We start from the raw sequence: 17,780 nt of genomic DNA on the forward strand, positions 1-17,780 counted from the left end.
AGCACCACATATTCACATGTGTTATGGATCAAAGGTGCACCAAAATTTGGGCACGACAGTGATAGCACTGTTTTGCAGTTTATCCAAAAATATGTCACATGTGAAATCCCTTCACAACAGACACATAGTGAGCTGCATGGGCAGATTTTACAATTTCAAAAAAACAAATGTGGCAAATATTGTTGCCGCGAATACAAAAACAAAGGTAAATACTACACCAAATGCCGCTTTGGTTTCCCTAGACCAGTTACAGAAACAGGTGAAGTAAACAACTTCATGCCTTCAGTTCGACATAGTGTTAAAGGTAAATCACCTAAAAACACCTATTACATAAAAAGAAGGGAAGAATCAAAATATATCAATGATTACAATGCAATCATTGCCCTCTTATGGAATGCAAACATAGATGTGCAGTACATTGCAGACAATTCAACTGCTGTTGCACGATATGTTACAGCCTACTTAACAAAAGCAGAAAAAACAGAGCTTCAAGACCTCTGGGATGACCTAGCATCAGACAAAACATTATCACATAAATTGTACAGCCTAGGCATAAAAATGCTCTCTCATAGAGAATATGGGGACTATGAAGCAGCAGATCTTTTAACCGGCACTGCTTTGTATGGAAAATCAGACAACATGGTATGTCTTGGTCCTGCAAAATCTAGAAAAAGAGTGCTAAAATCATATGAGGACATAGAAACAATTGCCAGAAACGATCCCAACAGCCAAGACATTCTAAAAAACAATTAACTGGACACATACTATCCGAACAGGAGTACCACTCTGGAAAGCATGTGTCGATACCACATAGCTCAAAACTTTGCATACAAAAATAATGTAAAACCCGATGAAAGCAAACATAGATATAGAGTGACCGATTGTGAAGGGAGCTTAGTGAAACTTACCAAACGAAGCTTAATTAATCATGTAAAATTGTCATTAAAAACTCCTCAACAGAAAGAACTATATTACATGTCTCTGTTACAACTTTTCAAACCATGGAGAAAAGAGGAAGACATACTAGATAATTATGACTGCTATGAAGATGATTTCAAAGCAAATGAAAGCACTATCACTGATGTGAACTTTACGCAGTACAAAACAATGTTACACAATGAGCAGCAACAGGAAGAAGAACTTCAGGCCCAACTAGATAAGGACTCTTCCGACAGTAGTCAACCTTCTGTAACAGGAAGTCAAGAACCACTAGGACAACCACTAATAGCAAATGAGGCTGAAGTAGCTATTGCAGAAGTGGAAAACACCATGTATCAGTATCAAGAAGATACAGAAGACTTAACTGTACAACAAGCAAAACTTAACAATGAGCAGCACACCATTTTTGAAGACGTAACAAAACAAATTGTACATGGGGTACAACACGAAAATAAAGAATGTACCTGTCAAAATTACAAACCTATACGGCTGTACGTCAGTGGTGAAGCTGGATCAGGGAAAACATTCTTAATCAAAATCATCAGCAAGTTCCTTCAACAATTGACAAACAACAAACTGTCAGCTGTTGTAATGGCCCCCACAGGTTTAGCTGCCTACAACATAGGCGGCGTGTCTTTACACCGATTATTAATGCTTCCAGTAGAGCATCAAAATAAATTAGAGTACTACAAACTTTCTGCAGAACCTCCAATGGAATTACGTAGAGTATTGAAACAAATGAAAATGCTACCAATAGATGAAGTGAGCATGGTCTCCAACCTAATGTTGGCTTTGATTCATCTCAGATTGCAAGAAGTACTTAAAAATAATAACGAAGAACCTGCAGGGAAACACATTATCGTTTTCGGAGATCTTCTACAATTGACACCAGTGAAAGGTGAACAGATTTTTAAAACCTTAGGCCACAAACTCTGCCGGAAAACTGTTGGTAGCATAGGTAATGTTAACCTCTGTCAACATTTCCAATACAGAGAATTAACTGAGAACATGCGGCAATCTGCAGATCTCACTTATGCCAACATTTTAAAAAGTATTAGAGTTGGTGTATTATCGCAAGAAGCACAGGTTGTATTGAAAAAACGGCGTATACATGCACTTTATGGCGATAATGCATGTGCAACTGATGTTATGGAACAAATAGTGCACAAAAATGTCAATTGTATGGCCTCAATGCCATCTCTTGCAAGCTGTTTCAAATTCAATGAAACAATGTTAAAAAAAGAAATGCAACCAATAATAGAAATTAGCGCCACAGACAAACTAGACGTACATGGTATGACAGTACCCATGTGTGAGCAAGCCACAACAAGACAAAAAAGTTTAGAAAATTCAATCTCCAACACAGCTGGGTTGGAAAAAATATTGAAATTATCCTTAAATTGTAGAGTAATGCTTAAACGTAACCTTGACGTAGAGCAAGGGCTAGTTAATGGATCACTGGGCACAGTTGTTGGCTTTCAATCATACCCACATGATAGCAACATTCAGTTTGTAAATATTCGCTTTGATAAAGTTTCAGAAGTGAAAAGGATAGGGCGCTCAATTGCTCGATTCCATCTCTTCAAAGACATGTATGTACGTAGAGAGCAATTTTCTCTAACTCTTTCATATGCAGTTACCATTCATAAATCGCAAGGTCTTAACTTAGACAAAGCATTGATAGATATAGGAAACACAGTGTTTAAGGAAGGCATGAGCTAAGTAGCATTATCACGCTTACGTACACTTGACGGTCTATTGCTAATAAACTTTGATTCAAGTAAAGTCAAAGCTGATATTCCTTGCATTCTAGAATACAATAGATTTCGTTCACTGTACACCCCTCATCTGAAACAATACCCTGTTCCAGATAAAGTGAAACGTGGTAAAAGAAAAGTAAATGAAACAGAAATACAACAAAGTTCAACAGCAAATTCCGCAAAGAAAAGAAAAGAAGCTAAAGTTTCATCAATTGCCGCAAACATAGAACAACCTATTAGGGAATGTAAACCAGGGACGTCGGCAAAGAAGCAACAAAAAAAACAAAAAATGTACTCAGATACAGAACTTGCTGGGCCATTCAAATTTGCACATAAAAGTGGGGAAGTTGCTATGCAAATGTAGCAATGAATATTCTATTTCAATTGCCACCAATTGTTAACAATATTTACCTGCACAGTACAGACCAATTGTGTTTGCAAATGTTAGTGCTGCATAGAAATGCAACAAGCAAACCTGACAACACATACAGTGTTCATGGAGCAAGGCAACAATTGGACGACTGTGCTGGAATGGTGAGATTCACTATGAACTCACAAGAAGATCCACAAGAATTTCTAATGTACATACTGTTAGTATTGGAAAACAAAAGCATACCTGTAAATGAAATCTTCCAAATTTCGTACATGTGGAAACATACATGCACTCTCTGTAGCAAAGTGATACAGGAAGAAATCCCAAATGAGCAATTTGTGTATATTTCCATATCAAATTGTGAGAGCATTCCATTTCAGCAACTTGTACAAAATGCAAACCATGGCAGATTATGTAGTATTTGCAATTCAGACAATCGCTCGACCTTACCGATACAATCACATAGTGCCTACATAATACTTATGCTTCTACGTTATAATGCAGATGGCACCAAAAACAACTGCAAACTGACTGGATTCACACACAGGCAAGTGTCACTTGGAAAGAAAACCTTTACAACAGTAGGAATAATCTACCATGCAGGAGCTACAACCAATGCAGGTCACTACACTGCATACATTCAAAAGAATTCTGGATGGTTCGAATGTAATGATAGCACCATTACTCTAAAGCAGAGATTGCCAGCTAACCTAACAAATGCGTATTTAATGTTCTTAAAGCCAAAATTTACGAAATAATGTGTACTTCAAGATTGTGAACCAATTATGTGAACGACTACAAACAGTTAGAATACGCCCACATGTATCTAACTGTTGTTAAAAATGGGCAGGAAGGCAACAAACATAACATTGATCAGAAAGATGAAGGAAACACTCAAAGGAAACATGGAAGTAGTTAGTACCATAGCAAACAAAGGTTTTTTTTAATCCAACAAGGATTTTTTTTCCCAGACCCAAGGATTAGAAAAGCAAACACAGAAACTGAGCGCAATGCACAGTACACTGGTTTGTAAACTAAATATGAAGGTTAAAAAAAAGGTTAACTGTCTATTATGCAATGTAGTAAATTTTAAAAAAATGCAAACACTAACACACCTTTTTCTTTCATCACAGAAATGGAAAAAAGTGATACTTCCGGCAAGTACGATAGCCACTTAAAAAATGTATGTGGATTCTGAACAAAGTAAGGAGTAAGTATATTGGCAGTCATTTTCTACACATGGGAATCTACACGTCTAATGTATGGTACTAATATGCTGCTGTGCCTGTAGGCTGGCCCTTGCATCTTCGGTGAGTAACCTACCACCTACGCCTTACGACCAAGGTACAATGAGTATAGTTCCTATCCACAACCATCGCTGCATATCAAAACCATGGTCCTTGTAAATTAGCTACTTATAAATGTACTTTTCGGATCATCGTCTGCAGCCATGAAGCTAAGACACTAGGGCGTCAACACAACTAGCGCATTACACCACACCCATATTGACTTGTAACTCCACTGCTTATGACTTCAGTCTTGGGTGCATGGGCTTTGGCCATGCACCCAAGAGTGCAGGGTCTCTCCACAAACAACTCAGTGATGTGTAGTAGTGGTGGTTTTTCTATAGCTGTGATATCCTTCAGTGCTTCTGGCCAGAGGCTTCACTCCTTGCTGTATGTCCATAGATCTTACATGGGATGGGTGTGCAGTGGCTTGCACGTCTAGTACTTATAACTTTGTTCTTGGGTGCATGGCCTTGTGGCCAGGGCCTAGAGTTTTGGAAGTAAGGCCTTCTGCCTTCGGACAACGGCCATGCATCCAAGACTCTAGGCCCTGGCCACAACCACCGTAGCATGTGCCACCCATGGCGGTGTACTGATGAATGAAATAACCTTAGGAAAAAGTATAGAAATTATGGCATGCTGTCAATTTCAATGTTCCCTAACATCACTCGTGTCCTTACAACTGTAACAACTCCCCCGTGCACTGCACAGGCTGAAATACTGGCCTTATTGGACCCCTCATTTTCTGTGCGTACAAGGAGGCCATAAAACATATGTCATTAAGAAGGTATAAGTGTATTATTGGCAACCACCTCAGTGATGTGTGGTAGTGGGTGTTATTCTATATGTGTGTTATCCTTCAGTGCTTCTGCCCAGAGGCTTCACTCCTAGCTGTATGTCTGTAGATCTTACATAGGATGGGTGTGCAGTGGCTTCACGTCTAGTACTTTATCACTTTGTTCTTGGGTGCCATGCACCCAAGACTGCATGCACTCCCCACAACTTGACAATCAAACCGCAACACTACGGGTGTATGCATGGGTGGCACATGCGGCGGTGGTTGTGGCCAGGCCCTACAGTCTTGGAAGTAAGGCCTTCGGCCTTTGGCTGACGGCTATGCATCCAAGACTCTAGGCCCTGGCCACAACCACTGTAGCATTTGACACCCATGGCGACGTAGTAATGAGTATAATAATAGCCATCGGAAAAAATAATGCATTCACGGCATGTTGTCAATTTCAATGTTGCCTACCAATACGCGTGTGCTTTCAACAGTTACAGGTTTCCTGTCCACGGCATGGACTGAAGTGCTATCGTCATTACACCCCACATTTACTGTGCGTACAAGGTGTCCATAGAAATTACATCATGAAGACCAACCCCCAGAACAAATGCATTGATCACCCATGTCTTACTGTCTGAACCTGTCCCAACGCTCTGTGACACAGCAAAAGAGTTTTATAAATAAAGCATGTGTACGCTGTTTGTTGCTCCGCTTTCGGCGGATCCAAGATGTCGGGCGCAGCCAAACAATCTGACGTAGAAGACGTCTCGCAGCAGCCAATCGGCAGAGATGTTGCGTGTCCGCTGTCATGCTGCGAGCCAATTAGCCAATCGTTATCTTGTCCACGGAGCGAACAGGGAAGTGTGACCGCGGAGCAGACATAGATATCACACATTTTTTGAGACATACTTTTTGGTCGTTTTAAAGAAAAATACTAGACGGATTGTCACCAAATTTACAAAAGCACGCTTTCTGGACCAAGCCCCTGTACCTGCCACAAATTTCTTGAACATCCGTCCAGCGGTTTCACCTGTAGCCGTGCGCAAAGATTTTCCCCCATTCAGTCTATGAGAAAAAAAGACGTTTTGGGACCCCCCCTATGACGTTTCCCCCCCTGGACCAAACATCACCAAACTTTGCATAAGAATTCAGAGTGGCCCATTTACTTCTTTTGCAAAGTTAGGTGAGGATTCGTCCAGGGGGAGCAGAGTTATAGGCCACCCAAAAAGTGCTCTTCCTATGGAAACAGCATCTTAACCATAACTACACGGCCGTGTAATGAAGTGTGTGTCTTATATATGGATGTTGGTAAGTTCAATAATGCACACAATGGCTGACAGGCACATCTGGGTACAAATCCACCAGCAGCCTTTTGTATAACACATAGCGCTGTCTGAAAGTGAGACTGTTTAGCAGATCTAATTTTAATGGTAGAATCTATTTACTACCGCTCTTAACAATTCAAATAAATCCGTGAGAATCCCCTTAGTGGATGGAAGTCTGTCACAATCGAGTTTCAGGAACTATGTCTGCGCCCCTTAAAAGTGGAATTTTCCCCCATCAATGGGGCTCTCTGTAACAGTGACTGTTTGATGGGATTCCTTGTTCTGCAGCTGAATGCGATGTACATGTATTTTATCTCCGGAACTTTGGGTCTGCTAGCAGGAGCTTCAGGCACTTCTGAATGGGGAAGGTGTTCTGCATACCTTATTTTCTTGTCCCTGTACTGAAGGGGCTGAATAGATGCATGTTCCTGGGCCAATCCAGATACACTTGTAGTTTTCCTTACAGGGCGAGCAGCTTGAGTAAGTTTGCCCTCGTGACTGCTCTCGTGACATGTGACAGGGACTTTGGGAGGGTAATTGGGGTATCTTCTAGATCCCCACTGAACCCCGAGAAGTTCAACATAACCAGGCAGAGGACTTCGTCACATGGTCATGCTTACACATAATGTACTTTAAAAGATGCACATGCGTATTTTACTACAAAAAAGCTATTCCACTTGTACCATTGAATTGTTTTATTTCTTTGAGGTCTTACTTTGCAAATTGAAATATTGCACATTAAAAAAAAAGTTATCTAAAGAGCCTTGAAAGTCAAAATCTACTTTTATCCCAACACCCATAAGAGAGACAGTCAAAATGGTTAATTACGTGTGCAGTGAACTGTGATCTCCATTAGTGCCATCAAAAGGAAGCGATGGTCGAATTCTGCAGTGTACTCGGATGTTGCCCCTCAGCTCCTATGACATAAGAAATACATTTGATTAGCAAAAGACATCACTCCTATTTTAGTTACACATGTATTCCTGTGAAGAAAAAGAACCACCACTTTGTATCCACCTACTGGCAGCATTTTATCTGTAATGTATCACACTGCAGAGTTTTAAAATAGAAACAGCTGCAACAGGCGAACCAGTTATATTGCTATACATATATTTACCACATTCAAAAGACTTTTCTATGTTTTTAATTAAGCAATGTTCAAACACATTGGAATATCACTCATGTACAGGACATACAGACTGATGGAATGATCAATCTACATAATAAATGCAAACGATATATGAACTTCACAATTACAATTTAGAAAATATGTACATTGTTTCACAAATAAAATGTAGGGGGAAGTTAAGCAGTTCACGTTAAATAGTCACACAACTAGTAGTGCAAATCTAATTAAAGCATGCTACGAAATGTACACCATTTGCTAATTATTTTTACCTTTAATCAAAAGTAAAAAGGGAGAAACCAAAACTACTGTACGTACAAGTGGGGGGGGGGGGGCGCAGGGGGAACCAGTGTGATAACTAAGGCATGACAAATTCATAAATCCACGCTAGTCCTTTTTTGGTTGGAAAAAGCTGAGTAACATGAAAACACGAAAAGTGCAAAATGACTTTTCTTTGGTTCCCTATACGAAATCTGCAACGATGGAACCAATTTACAAAGATCTGTTGAGGTAGGAATGAAAGGCAACATTGCCCTCACAACTCTGTCATGATTTGCTCCCTTCTCTCTCATTCCTGCCAACGGGGGCCCCGATTTGGGGGTCTGTTCCAGATTTGACTGTCCTTTCAAACCTTTCAACACAGTGCTATAGTGAATTGGAAGTTTTAAAACCATATTTTCCATTTCACTTCACGTGGGGATCCATGTCAGGGTTTTGACAGCCAGTGTGCTGCTTTACTCAAATGACTATGCTTCTCAGTATTCCTTACCCACTGCTTCATCTCCACCCTTGCAGCACAAGGTTGGTCAGAGTATTAGGAACACCTGTGGCTGGCAGGTGCTATCAAGCCTCACATCTGAGGCATGTGATCGTTAGCCAGCTATAAAAGTCTCAGTTTGTTTCAGTCCAGCACTGGTAATGGTTGCAGTGTTCCTGTTTGTGACTGGTTTCTTGTTCCTGGTTCTTATGCTTATTGTCTAGTTCCTTATTTCTTATTCCTGGATTTCGAATTTAGTGAGCTTATTAGAATGTTTTGTTCCTGGATTCTCTTTCTGTCTTCCTCTGTTTTGCAGTCAGCACTTTTCAGTGCTTTCCTTTTCCTGTGTGCCCAGTGTGTCTGTGTTCTTGATTCCTTTGACATTGCCCTGATCTGCAGTGTAACCTTAATCCTTAGCCACCTTTTATTGAGAGATTTCCTATTTTGTTCCCTTTTAAGTTTCTTTCCAAAGGTGGGGAGGGGAAGGTTTTGCACTTGTAATTTTGTTTTCACTGCTCCTATTCCTTGACTTTCCCCTGGTGTCTGTTCCTGGTTTCCTTGCACTTCTCCCTTTGTTACCTATTGATTGTTCGGAGTGTTGTTGTATCCAGCTCTTGAGTGAATATCTATGTTTTCCTCACTATTCTGTAAGCACTATTCCTACTTGTCCCTTGCCAGGAGTCCTATGTATTAAGTTATCCTCCCTGCTATGGGCTTTCTAGGTCCCTGTTTGATCAGCTGGGTTTGTGGGATACGCTGACATTCCAGGCAGTGTTTCTCGTCCTCGTGAGTATTGTCTTTAAGTTACCTTATACAATAACATTAAGGGTCATTGCTTGTCCTGTATGTAAGCTGTGAGAAACCTGATGGGGTTTTCCCCGCCTACTCCCCCAGGATCCTCCATTCAGGTGGCCAGGAAAGGGCCATCGCTTTTGGATCCCGGGGTGGACAAGCGAGGGAGGATCACCTGAGTGGAGGGTCATGGGGGATTGGGAGAAGAATGCCGAAAGGTGAGACATGGTATTCTTTTTTTTATTTGTTATTGATTTAGTTGGAGATAAAAAATCAACCTTTTAATACATAAAAATCAATATAAAATCACAAATTAATAAATGTCATTATAAAATCACAGCAATACTACATTGTTTGTAAACATCTTGACATATATCAATAAAAACATATAATGTGTTAGAAAAATAGTTACATTGCAATATAATTTCTTTGGCATTTGGGCAATTCTCATTTAAAATTTGATTAAATTAGCTTTAACATTAATAAATAATTCACAATTGCCAATTTTAACGATGTCTGGCGTATATTGTATAATCTTTCCCACATTATTTCAGTGGTTAGCAATTAGTAATCAGCAAAAAAACAATAAAAGTACAACTTTCGTTCTTCTACCAAGGCAGGGCAGTCAGTTACTAGATGTTTCAGTGTTTCATGGTGTTCTGATTTCAAACAAAATCTACAGGAATTTGCTGCTTTAGTTATTAATTTACGCATTGCCAACACATGTCTTGTATACCACAGATTTTGCCGAAATCTTAAAAATTGGTTTCTCTAACTTGCTCCGGGAAATTTAACTAAATATTGCTCCGTAATGGTCTGTAATTATTTTGGTAACGACCTAGTTCTCGTAAAAGCTGTCGTTGCATAGAGTACTCTCTCGTAGTAATCCAATCAGTCTGCCATAACTTCGTTTTTGCTCTATTTGGATTTAGTTTCAGCAAATCTTCTGATATATCAGATGCTAACATACATTCCTGTTCTTTCTTTCTCCACACCTTCATAACTTCTAGAGTTGTTGAGTTGATATATTTAGATAAGATATTCATTGAGAATTTGTCTGATAAGACATTAAACACTTCCTATAAAGGGAGCACATTTTCCACATGTACATGCCATATAACGATAATAGTCCTAGATTATATCTTACGACACACATGGAGAAATTTAGGCAGGTTTAAGACTCTCTTCCAAAATGCACCCTCGATCTGTAACCAACGTGTTTTGCTGCGCCATGATCTTGTTTCAAATCTATAAGCAATAATGGGCACTACCTTCTGCTTATAAAACGCAAGCAAAGGTATTACTGAGAATCTGCAATACTGAGCATGTAAAATACACGCTTGGGAGGTCGCACTTTTCATTATTCTATATAGGTCTATCAAATATGGTTGGTCGGTCTATGATTGTTTGTATTAAGACACAAATATTTGTAGTCATTAACAATTTGCAAATCTTTTAAACTGTATTTTCTTAAGCTACTGTTTTGTTGCACTTATCAATACTTTAGATTTCATCAAATTAATTGTCAACAAGTTTCATTCAGTGTACCTCCCAAGCTGTGTCAAGAGTAATTGCAGACCACTTGGGGTCTTTGCTATTAACACCAAATCATCAGCGTAGAATAACCAATCAATCACTCTGTGATCTAATTTAGGTGAAGTCAGAAGCATTGTCCATAAAGTAATGCTTCATATCCGCAATGAAAAAGTTAAAGAGCGTTGATGCTAGCAGACAACCCTGCTTTAACCCCTGAAAGGTGGCAATGGGGGATGACAGCCTACCGTCTAGTGTCAGGTGTACCTGGATACTTGTATTAGAATGAAATTGGTGAATCCAATGTCGCAAGTTAGGCGGACATGCTACCTTTGTTAGCTTGTTTTTTGGTAAGTCTCTTGAAACAGAATCAAACACAGTTTGGAAATCTATAGTACAGTGGTTGTTCCCTTTGTCAATCATGAGATTTTATAGCATGGAGTGTCACCAAGTTAACTGCAGTTCCTAACACCCGGACAAAGCCTGCCTGGAACGGATCTTGTAAATTAGTCGTCTGAATACAGAGATTCAAATCTTTTAGAATTAACCAGGCAAACAATTTATCTGGGTCATCTAATAAGGCCACCGGCCTGTAGTTTTGCTTCTGGATATTTCTTAAGTGTAGCATTAGAGAGACCGTCAGGGCCCGGTGATCTAGATGTGCTGAGTTTTGATTTATGGAATATTAGATCTTCCACACTAAATTTTATATCTTTGTCATAATATAATGTACCTTCAGCAAAGGGGCTAACTAAGGGAGGGGCAGCATATAAGGTTGCATAGAACTTTTCCCACACTTCCTCAGGCACTGCATTTATCTGCATTGGTATTTGCAAATTATTACTAGCCTTGTTTATAAGACCCCGTATTAATGTCGAGCTATTTGAATGTATAGCTTGTAACATCTATTGAGCATCTATTAGCATCATTCATGCTTTCCTAGATCTCAACCACTTTTGTATCTCATTTTTAATTTCTTTAATCCAGCAATCCTAACTTCAAGAGGAGATTTATTCAAGGCCCTTCTTGCTGCTCTATATCTTGTTCTCATTACATGAAGCTCATGATTGTATGTATGCAAATTATTTCCCTTGTTTTTGGAATTACCACGTGTAGATATTTCATAAGACTGCATCGCTGCAACATATAGACCATCTGTTATAATGGGCTCCAGATTAAGTATATCTTCTGGGTAATTTAATTGTAATTCAAGCTCATGCAACAGGTGAGGTGTCCACCTAAAGCGGTTTCTACTATTAGATACGGTCAGATTGTGTATGCCCATTTGAGAAGAAGTTAATCTAATAGGAGATGGCCAAGTCCACTCTAATGATAGTAACCTGTGATCACTGAATTCTTGTGTTATAACCTTAAATTTATCAACCACAGCAAATAAATTGTGATCTGCATATATATATTCACCGCCTCTCGATTTGCAAATATATATATATATATATATATATATATATATATATATATATATATATATATATATATATATATTCTATAAGAGCAGTTTGTTTGCCTCTTTGCCAGTGTTTCTAGGAGGTATATCCTCAGGAATAGACCCATTGGTCATTATAAGCTGTGTTTGCTTCATTAGCGAGACCCACTCCCTCACCAGTTTGGTTAGTTTAGCAGGTGTTGCAAGGCAGTTGATTTAAAAGTCTCCTGCTATAAACGTATGGGGGGGTCACCAGCTATCAGGTCTAGCAAGGATTCTAGTTCCTCTAAGAGATCCTTGTCCTTGATGCCCAGATGGGTCCAGTATATATTTATAACCGCAATAGAAAAAGGAGCCGCTTGGATCTTAACCAGCTGTAAATACATGTTAGGAGAAGCCCATGGTGTAATTATTAATCCTGATGTCACTCTCACTGCAACTAATAGGCCAGCCATCGGCCTCCCTCTTGCCAAAGGGATAGTGTATAGTGTTAAGGATTTCAATCAGGCGACGCGCACACCTTGGTCTCGGCCTAGTATGTAGCGCCTAACTGAGCTGCTTTTCTCCTTATTTATCTGGATTCAATTTTGGGATGATACACCACTCATATCACACCCCCTTTTCAAATACCCCGGGTCACAATGGACCTTGAACCAGACTGGTTGGTCAAATGCAATATTTATTTATTTAAAATTCACAAGAAATTACACACTTTTTAATATGGGACAGAAATCACCAATGGGGTGATCGTTACACTGAGAATGTGAGCAATGCACTGGGTTTGACTTTTTAGTGGAGCCTATATAAAGCACGGCAGAATAGGAGCGCTTTTGATTTAGGACAGATAGCACCCATGTTAGAATTTCCCTCTGCAATGTTCCCTCAACCCACCAATAATCAATTCTGAGTGGATACAAAGCAGCAGCAGGTACTCAGGAATAAGAAACTGAAAACAGATGCTAAATCTGGCCTCCGCTCCCCAAGTCACAGAGAAAATGGATTTTAAACCCCTTGCAATGTAGTGAAATGACACTCAGAAATGGATACATCAATAATGAATGTGTGTTAAAACCCTTTAGCAAATAAGATTCCTTACTTAAGCAACAATGCAAAGATACTAACAATCACAAAGAATGGATTACCAAAAGCATGCAGTTCAGACATGGGTGGAAAGTTTAAAACAGATTGCAGTCAACGCGTTTAAAATGTACACTTTTGCAATTCCCGCCAAAAATTACCCAAGCGGTTTTTAATAAAAAAGGGTGAAATACACTGATTTGGATCCGTGAATTCTCTAAGTTATGCTGCAGATGTAACCCTTCACGCAGTGCACCCCTTTTGTTTAAGGAAAATTACTTTATTTAATAAAGATATCGCTAATGACATATGACCTATGCAAAACAGAAATTAAGAGAAAAGTAGCGCTGATGCTTGGAGATTAATGACAAAATGCACAGAGAATTCTGACAGTTGGACAAGTTATCAGGATAAGGATAGGATGACTTATAGGTGAGATGAGGACAATGCAAGGCAAGGGATACTAGGGATTCCGATGGGGTGATGAAATACTCATAATCCACTTTTTGTTTTGGCCTTTTTGGACAGTCAATCGGGTCTGGTCACTACCCGGCAGGGCACATGGAAAACAGCTGTGCGGTTCTGGTCACAGGCTGGCAGGGACTGGACAGGCAATTCTGGTCACTGGATCCTAAAGGTCATCAGGGTAGCAGGATTGCAGCAGCATACAGTGAGTGGCAGCAAGCTAGGCTGGATCACGATGCAAAAGGTACCACAGCTTTCGCCTTGTTAATGGGAAATTTAGTGGGTTCTTAGGTTTGAGGTCTTGCTGGAAATGGGATCAGCACTGCTTGGGTTTTGTAATGGGCCTTGAGGTAGGATCAGCAATGCTTGGCCTGGTAGTTGGAGTCTGGATCTGGAAGATGGCAGGAACAGGAACGCAGCGCAGGAAATCAGGAAGCGTGTCTGTCTAGAGTCTTGTCAGGTACCCTTATTTATAGTGCATAATGACACCATCAAAGTATAGGCTGGGCAGGGTTAACTAGGCATGCCCCTAAACTTCTTGGATTGGGCAGGGGTGCTAGTCTCCACCTTGCTCTCAACTGGTTGGATTTCCAAGGGAATTATGTCAGATTTATGAGGTGAGTTTTACTATGTCCAAAACTCCCACAATTACTTTACTTAAAATCCGATTTTGCCAAAAACATACATTTATACAATTGCAATCTCTTAGCAAACTATATACACAGGTTACATATTATGTGCAGCACATATTAGTCCAATCCTCCAGTCTGTGGGACCTTGTTTCGCCCTTCTGATACATTTTGGTAATTTTGAGCATGAAAGATTCAGCCTAACATTCCATAACTGTATACACAAATGCGAATTATCTCAAGACATGTATGTACAAAAATGTATGTTTGCAACATTGATACTTTTTGATTTATCCTCAATACTTTGCCCTTTCTGTCCCCAACGTGTCAGTGAGTTCTACCATGTCTCAAAAGAAAGAATGTCTTGGTGCAGAGATGGAAGTCTTTAAAGTTTATTCCTGAAATAGTATTGGGAAAATATGGCAGTCCCTTTGTTCGTGGATCAATTTTTTTTGTCTTGCCTTCAACTGCTGCCAACTGTCATTTCCTTCAGAGCATGGTGGGGGTTTCTCCCTTGATTGAAGTTATATGGCCCCTTCACACTTCAGACTTCCTTCCCTGGGAGCTTCATTGTCAGGGTTCCAGCAGAGACGAAAGTCTGTTCAACCCTGTAACTATCAGGGGGTTGTCAGTATCTGCTGAGAGAGAGCCCTCCTTTTGGTGCCACCCCTCCAAGCAGAAAACCAGTTTTTCAACTTGCAACTCTAGCCACCATAGTTTTAACCTTTAATTTCTGATCTTAGATCCAGAATTAAAGCAAGCCGGTTGCACAAAATAACCCATGTTATATAGTCTCACCAGCAACAAACTCCTTCAGATTGCTAAAGACTAGCAGGCTTTCATTCACCAGTGTACTGTTCCAACACACAGGCATTTGTTTTTCTTTAATTTGTAAAGGCCCATTTTTTTATACATGGTGCAGCTGGCCTTCCTTCTTAAATTCAACTTTCCTTCTCCCGCAGATACACACAGTGCCTTGCAGCTATAGTTATTCTCTTGAATGCTGGAGTTGGTCTGAAGCACAGATACATTGAAACAGACAAGGCTCTGCTAGTTAGAGTCTCTCTCTGAACAGATGAGTTTTGGATACTTTTGCAAAGAAAATAACTGTGTTTCCCGTGTAAGTCAAAGTAAAGTTCCTGGTTGATTTATTTTTTTAGATTTGGTTTGACAGGGTTTATTAATTCAGATTCATGCCTGGTTTTGCTGAGGCACGGTGAGACACACAGGGCTTGGTAGGGCTTATTAATCACAGTGGCTTTAAGGAACAGATGGAATTAGCGTCAAAGCCGCTTTTCTTTTTAAAGGGTTTCTTTTCAATGGGGATTTTGGCTTTTTCAGCAAGCAACGCTGCATTTTCCACTGTCTTCCTTTTATTTATGTTGGAACACATTGGCAATCTCCTTCAATGTGCCCTCTTTGTTCCATCCTGCCCGATGTGTGCTTGGCAGGAAGGTGCAGCCATTTTGGTTGTTGTTGCAAAAAGCAGTTTTGTGCCATGGCGCTCACAGGAGCCAGCACAACCATTTTGTGGTTTCTGCACAACTGCAGCTTGGTGATGTGGGGAAATACTGTTAGGTGGGTCAATATATCCCACACATCCCTCCCGACTCTTCTGAGATTTCAAGTCGAGGGAGAATCGGGCAAGTGGGATTTCTTCATGGGACAAAGCAGGGTCAGTCAGGTATGAGTCCTTCTTCCATCCGAGAGTGGTGCCTCCTACTCCTCTCGTTGTCTCTGGTCGGAACTTGGAACAACATCCCCAGCTTTCTCTTGGATCTTCCTTTCATAGTGTGGAGCGACACTCCCGGATCTCCTTTGGTTTCTCCCTTCCAGGTTGCCGGGGAGCTCCTCCTTGGTCTTTAGATAGACGCAACCAGTACGAATCTATGAAAGGGAACCCAAACCGGTTATGACAATTTCCCACTAACTGCCCTCCAATCGGGTTGACAGCAGTGGGATACGCAGGCATTCAATGATCACAATTGATAATGAAGAAAATACTCCCTGTTACATAATCATATTTATAAATCCTATCGGCTCCTTCTGGTTCTTCTTTTCCTTATTCTCATGTTTCCAAAGTCTCCTCTGTTTGATTCGCTCTGGGCTCCTAAATTTGTTGCAAAGTGTGCCTAGGGTGACAACTGTTTAGTTGATTAATATGGACCCATTTCTCTTCTGTCAATTCACCTTTGGGGATGCAGATTTTGCAGGCAACAGGTGAGATTTTGTCTACAATTTCAAAAGGCCCTCGCCAGCTAGGCAAAAATGTGCGCTCTCTGGACTGGTTCCTTTGGAAATTGTACAAGTAGACCCTGTCTCCTAGTTGGTATTCCTTTTTGGTTGTTTTTAGATCATACTGAGTCTTCATCCCCTCTGCAGATCTTTCTAGATTCCGCTGAGCATAAGCAAAAGCATGTTGAAGGTATTTTCTTAGGTTCTCAACCAGTGCTCCAGATAAGATTTTGAGGTGGGAGTATTTTACGCATGATTTTTGAAATTAGAGAGTAAATGCAATTTCAAGAGAGTAAAAATGAGTTTTCTCCTCTGCAAGAGAGTAAAACGTATCCAACATATACACCCAGTGCATATGTAAAATCAGACCCGTAGACAAAAAGAGTTGTAGCTCAAAGTTGTCAGGCTTGCCTTTAACCATTTTATTACACTTGTGGAAAATATTCTGCCATGAAATAACTTGTAAGTACAAGTGCACACATCGAGGGGTGCACCTGGGTACAATTTAGACAGGGCTAACCCTTCAAATGTTGGGAGAAGCACTAACTTCAGAGACGGTGGAGGGGTGGCAAACTTACTTGTGTAAGGGCATTTTACTTCTTACTTGTAATGAGACTATTCTAGTGCAGCTTCAAGTCTGAAACACCCACTTCTTGCAGATCCTGAAGGTCCTAGAAAGTGTCCAAATGGCAGATGGTGTGCAATGAAAGACTCAATATCATAGCATAACGGGGACATTGCAGAGTGGGGGGCAGTACTCAGGACGGCCCAAACCACTTCAGTTGCTGGGAGCAACAGGGGAGAAAATGTAATGTTGGTTCTACCACAGTCTCCTATACTAGAATTTCTGGTGTACTGACTGGCTGGTGGGACTGTCTGCCTGTCAAATCCAGTGTTACGAGATTGGAGGCGGGCCAGTGCAGCAATAATGCATTTCTTTTTTTTTATTAGCTTATAAAAACCTTTAAAATAATGCATTTGCATGCAGCAGTATTGGAGCTACTAGCAGAGGAGCACCCACGTACACCAATGTGGCCCTACACTTATTAAAACTGTCCTATTGTAGTAAGGGTGTACACGTAATCATTCATAAGCACTCCATTTTGTGCAGTTGAAGTTAGGGTGAGATTACAATATTTGCCCAGGATCACACACTTACGCTAAACAGCGAAGCAGGGATTTTAACCCACTCTTTCAATTTGGGCATGGCCACTTTCTTCCATTCCATACTTATAAATATTTAAGTTTTGGGTGT

At 40.3% G+C, this 17,780-nt stretch overlaps 1 protein-coding gene across 3 annotated transcripts in view; it reads right to left on the reverse strand.

Annotated features, from left to right (window-relative positions):
• The window catches only part of KIF25 (kinesin family member 25), a 1,016,252-nt gene that overhangs the window by 599,880 nt on the left and 398,592 nt on the right, over positions 1-17,780 (reverse strand). For all 3 annotated transcript variants that reach the window (XM_069607411.1, XM_069607412.1, XM_069607410.1), the window contains one exon: positions 7,296-7,384. In XM_069607411.1, the coding sequence (XP_069463512.1) occupies positions 7,296-7,384 (89 nt within the window). The remainder of the gene's footprint in view (positions 1-7,295; positions 7,385-17,780) is intronic.

Source organism: Ambystoma mexicanum, chromosome 4q, assembly GCF_040938575.1.
Source record: "Ambystoma mexicanum isolate Mex_15411 chromosome 4q, UKY_AmexF1_1, whole genome shotgun sequence".
In the NCBI taxonomy this organism is placed as follows: Eukaryota; Metazoa; Chordata; class Amphibia; order Caudata; family Ambystomatidae; genus Ambystoma; species Ambystoma mexicanum.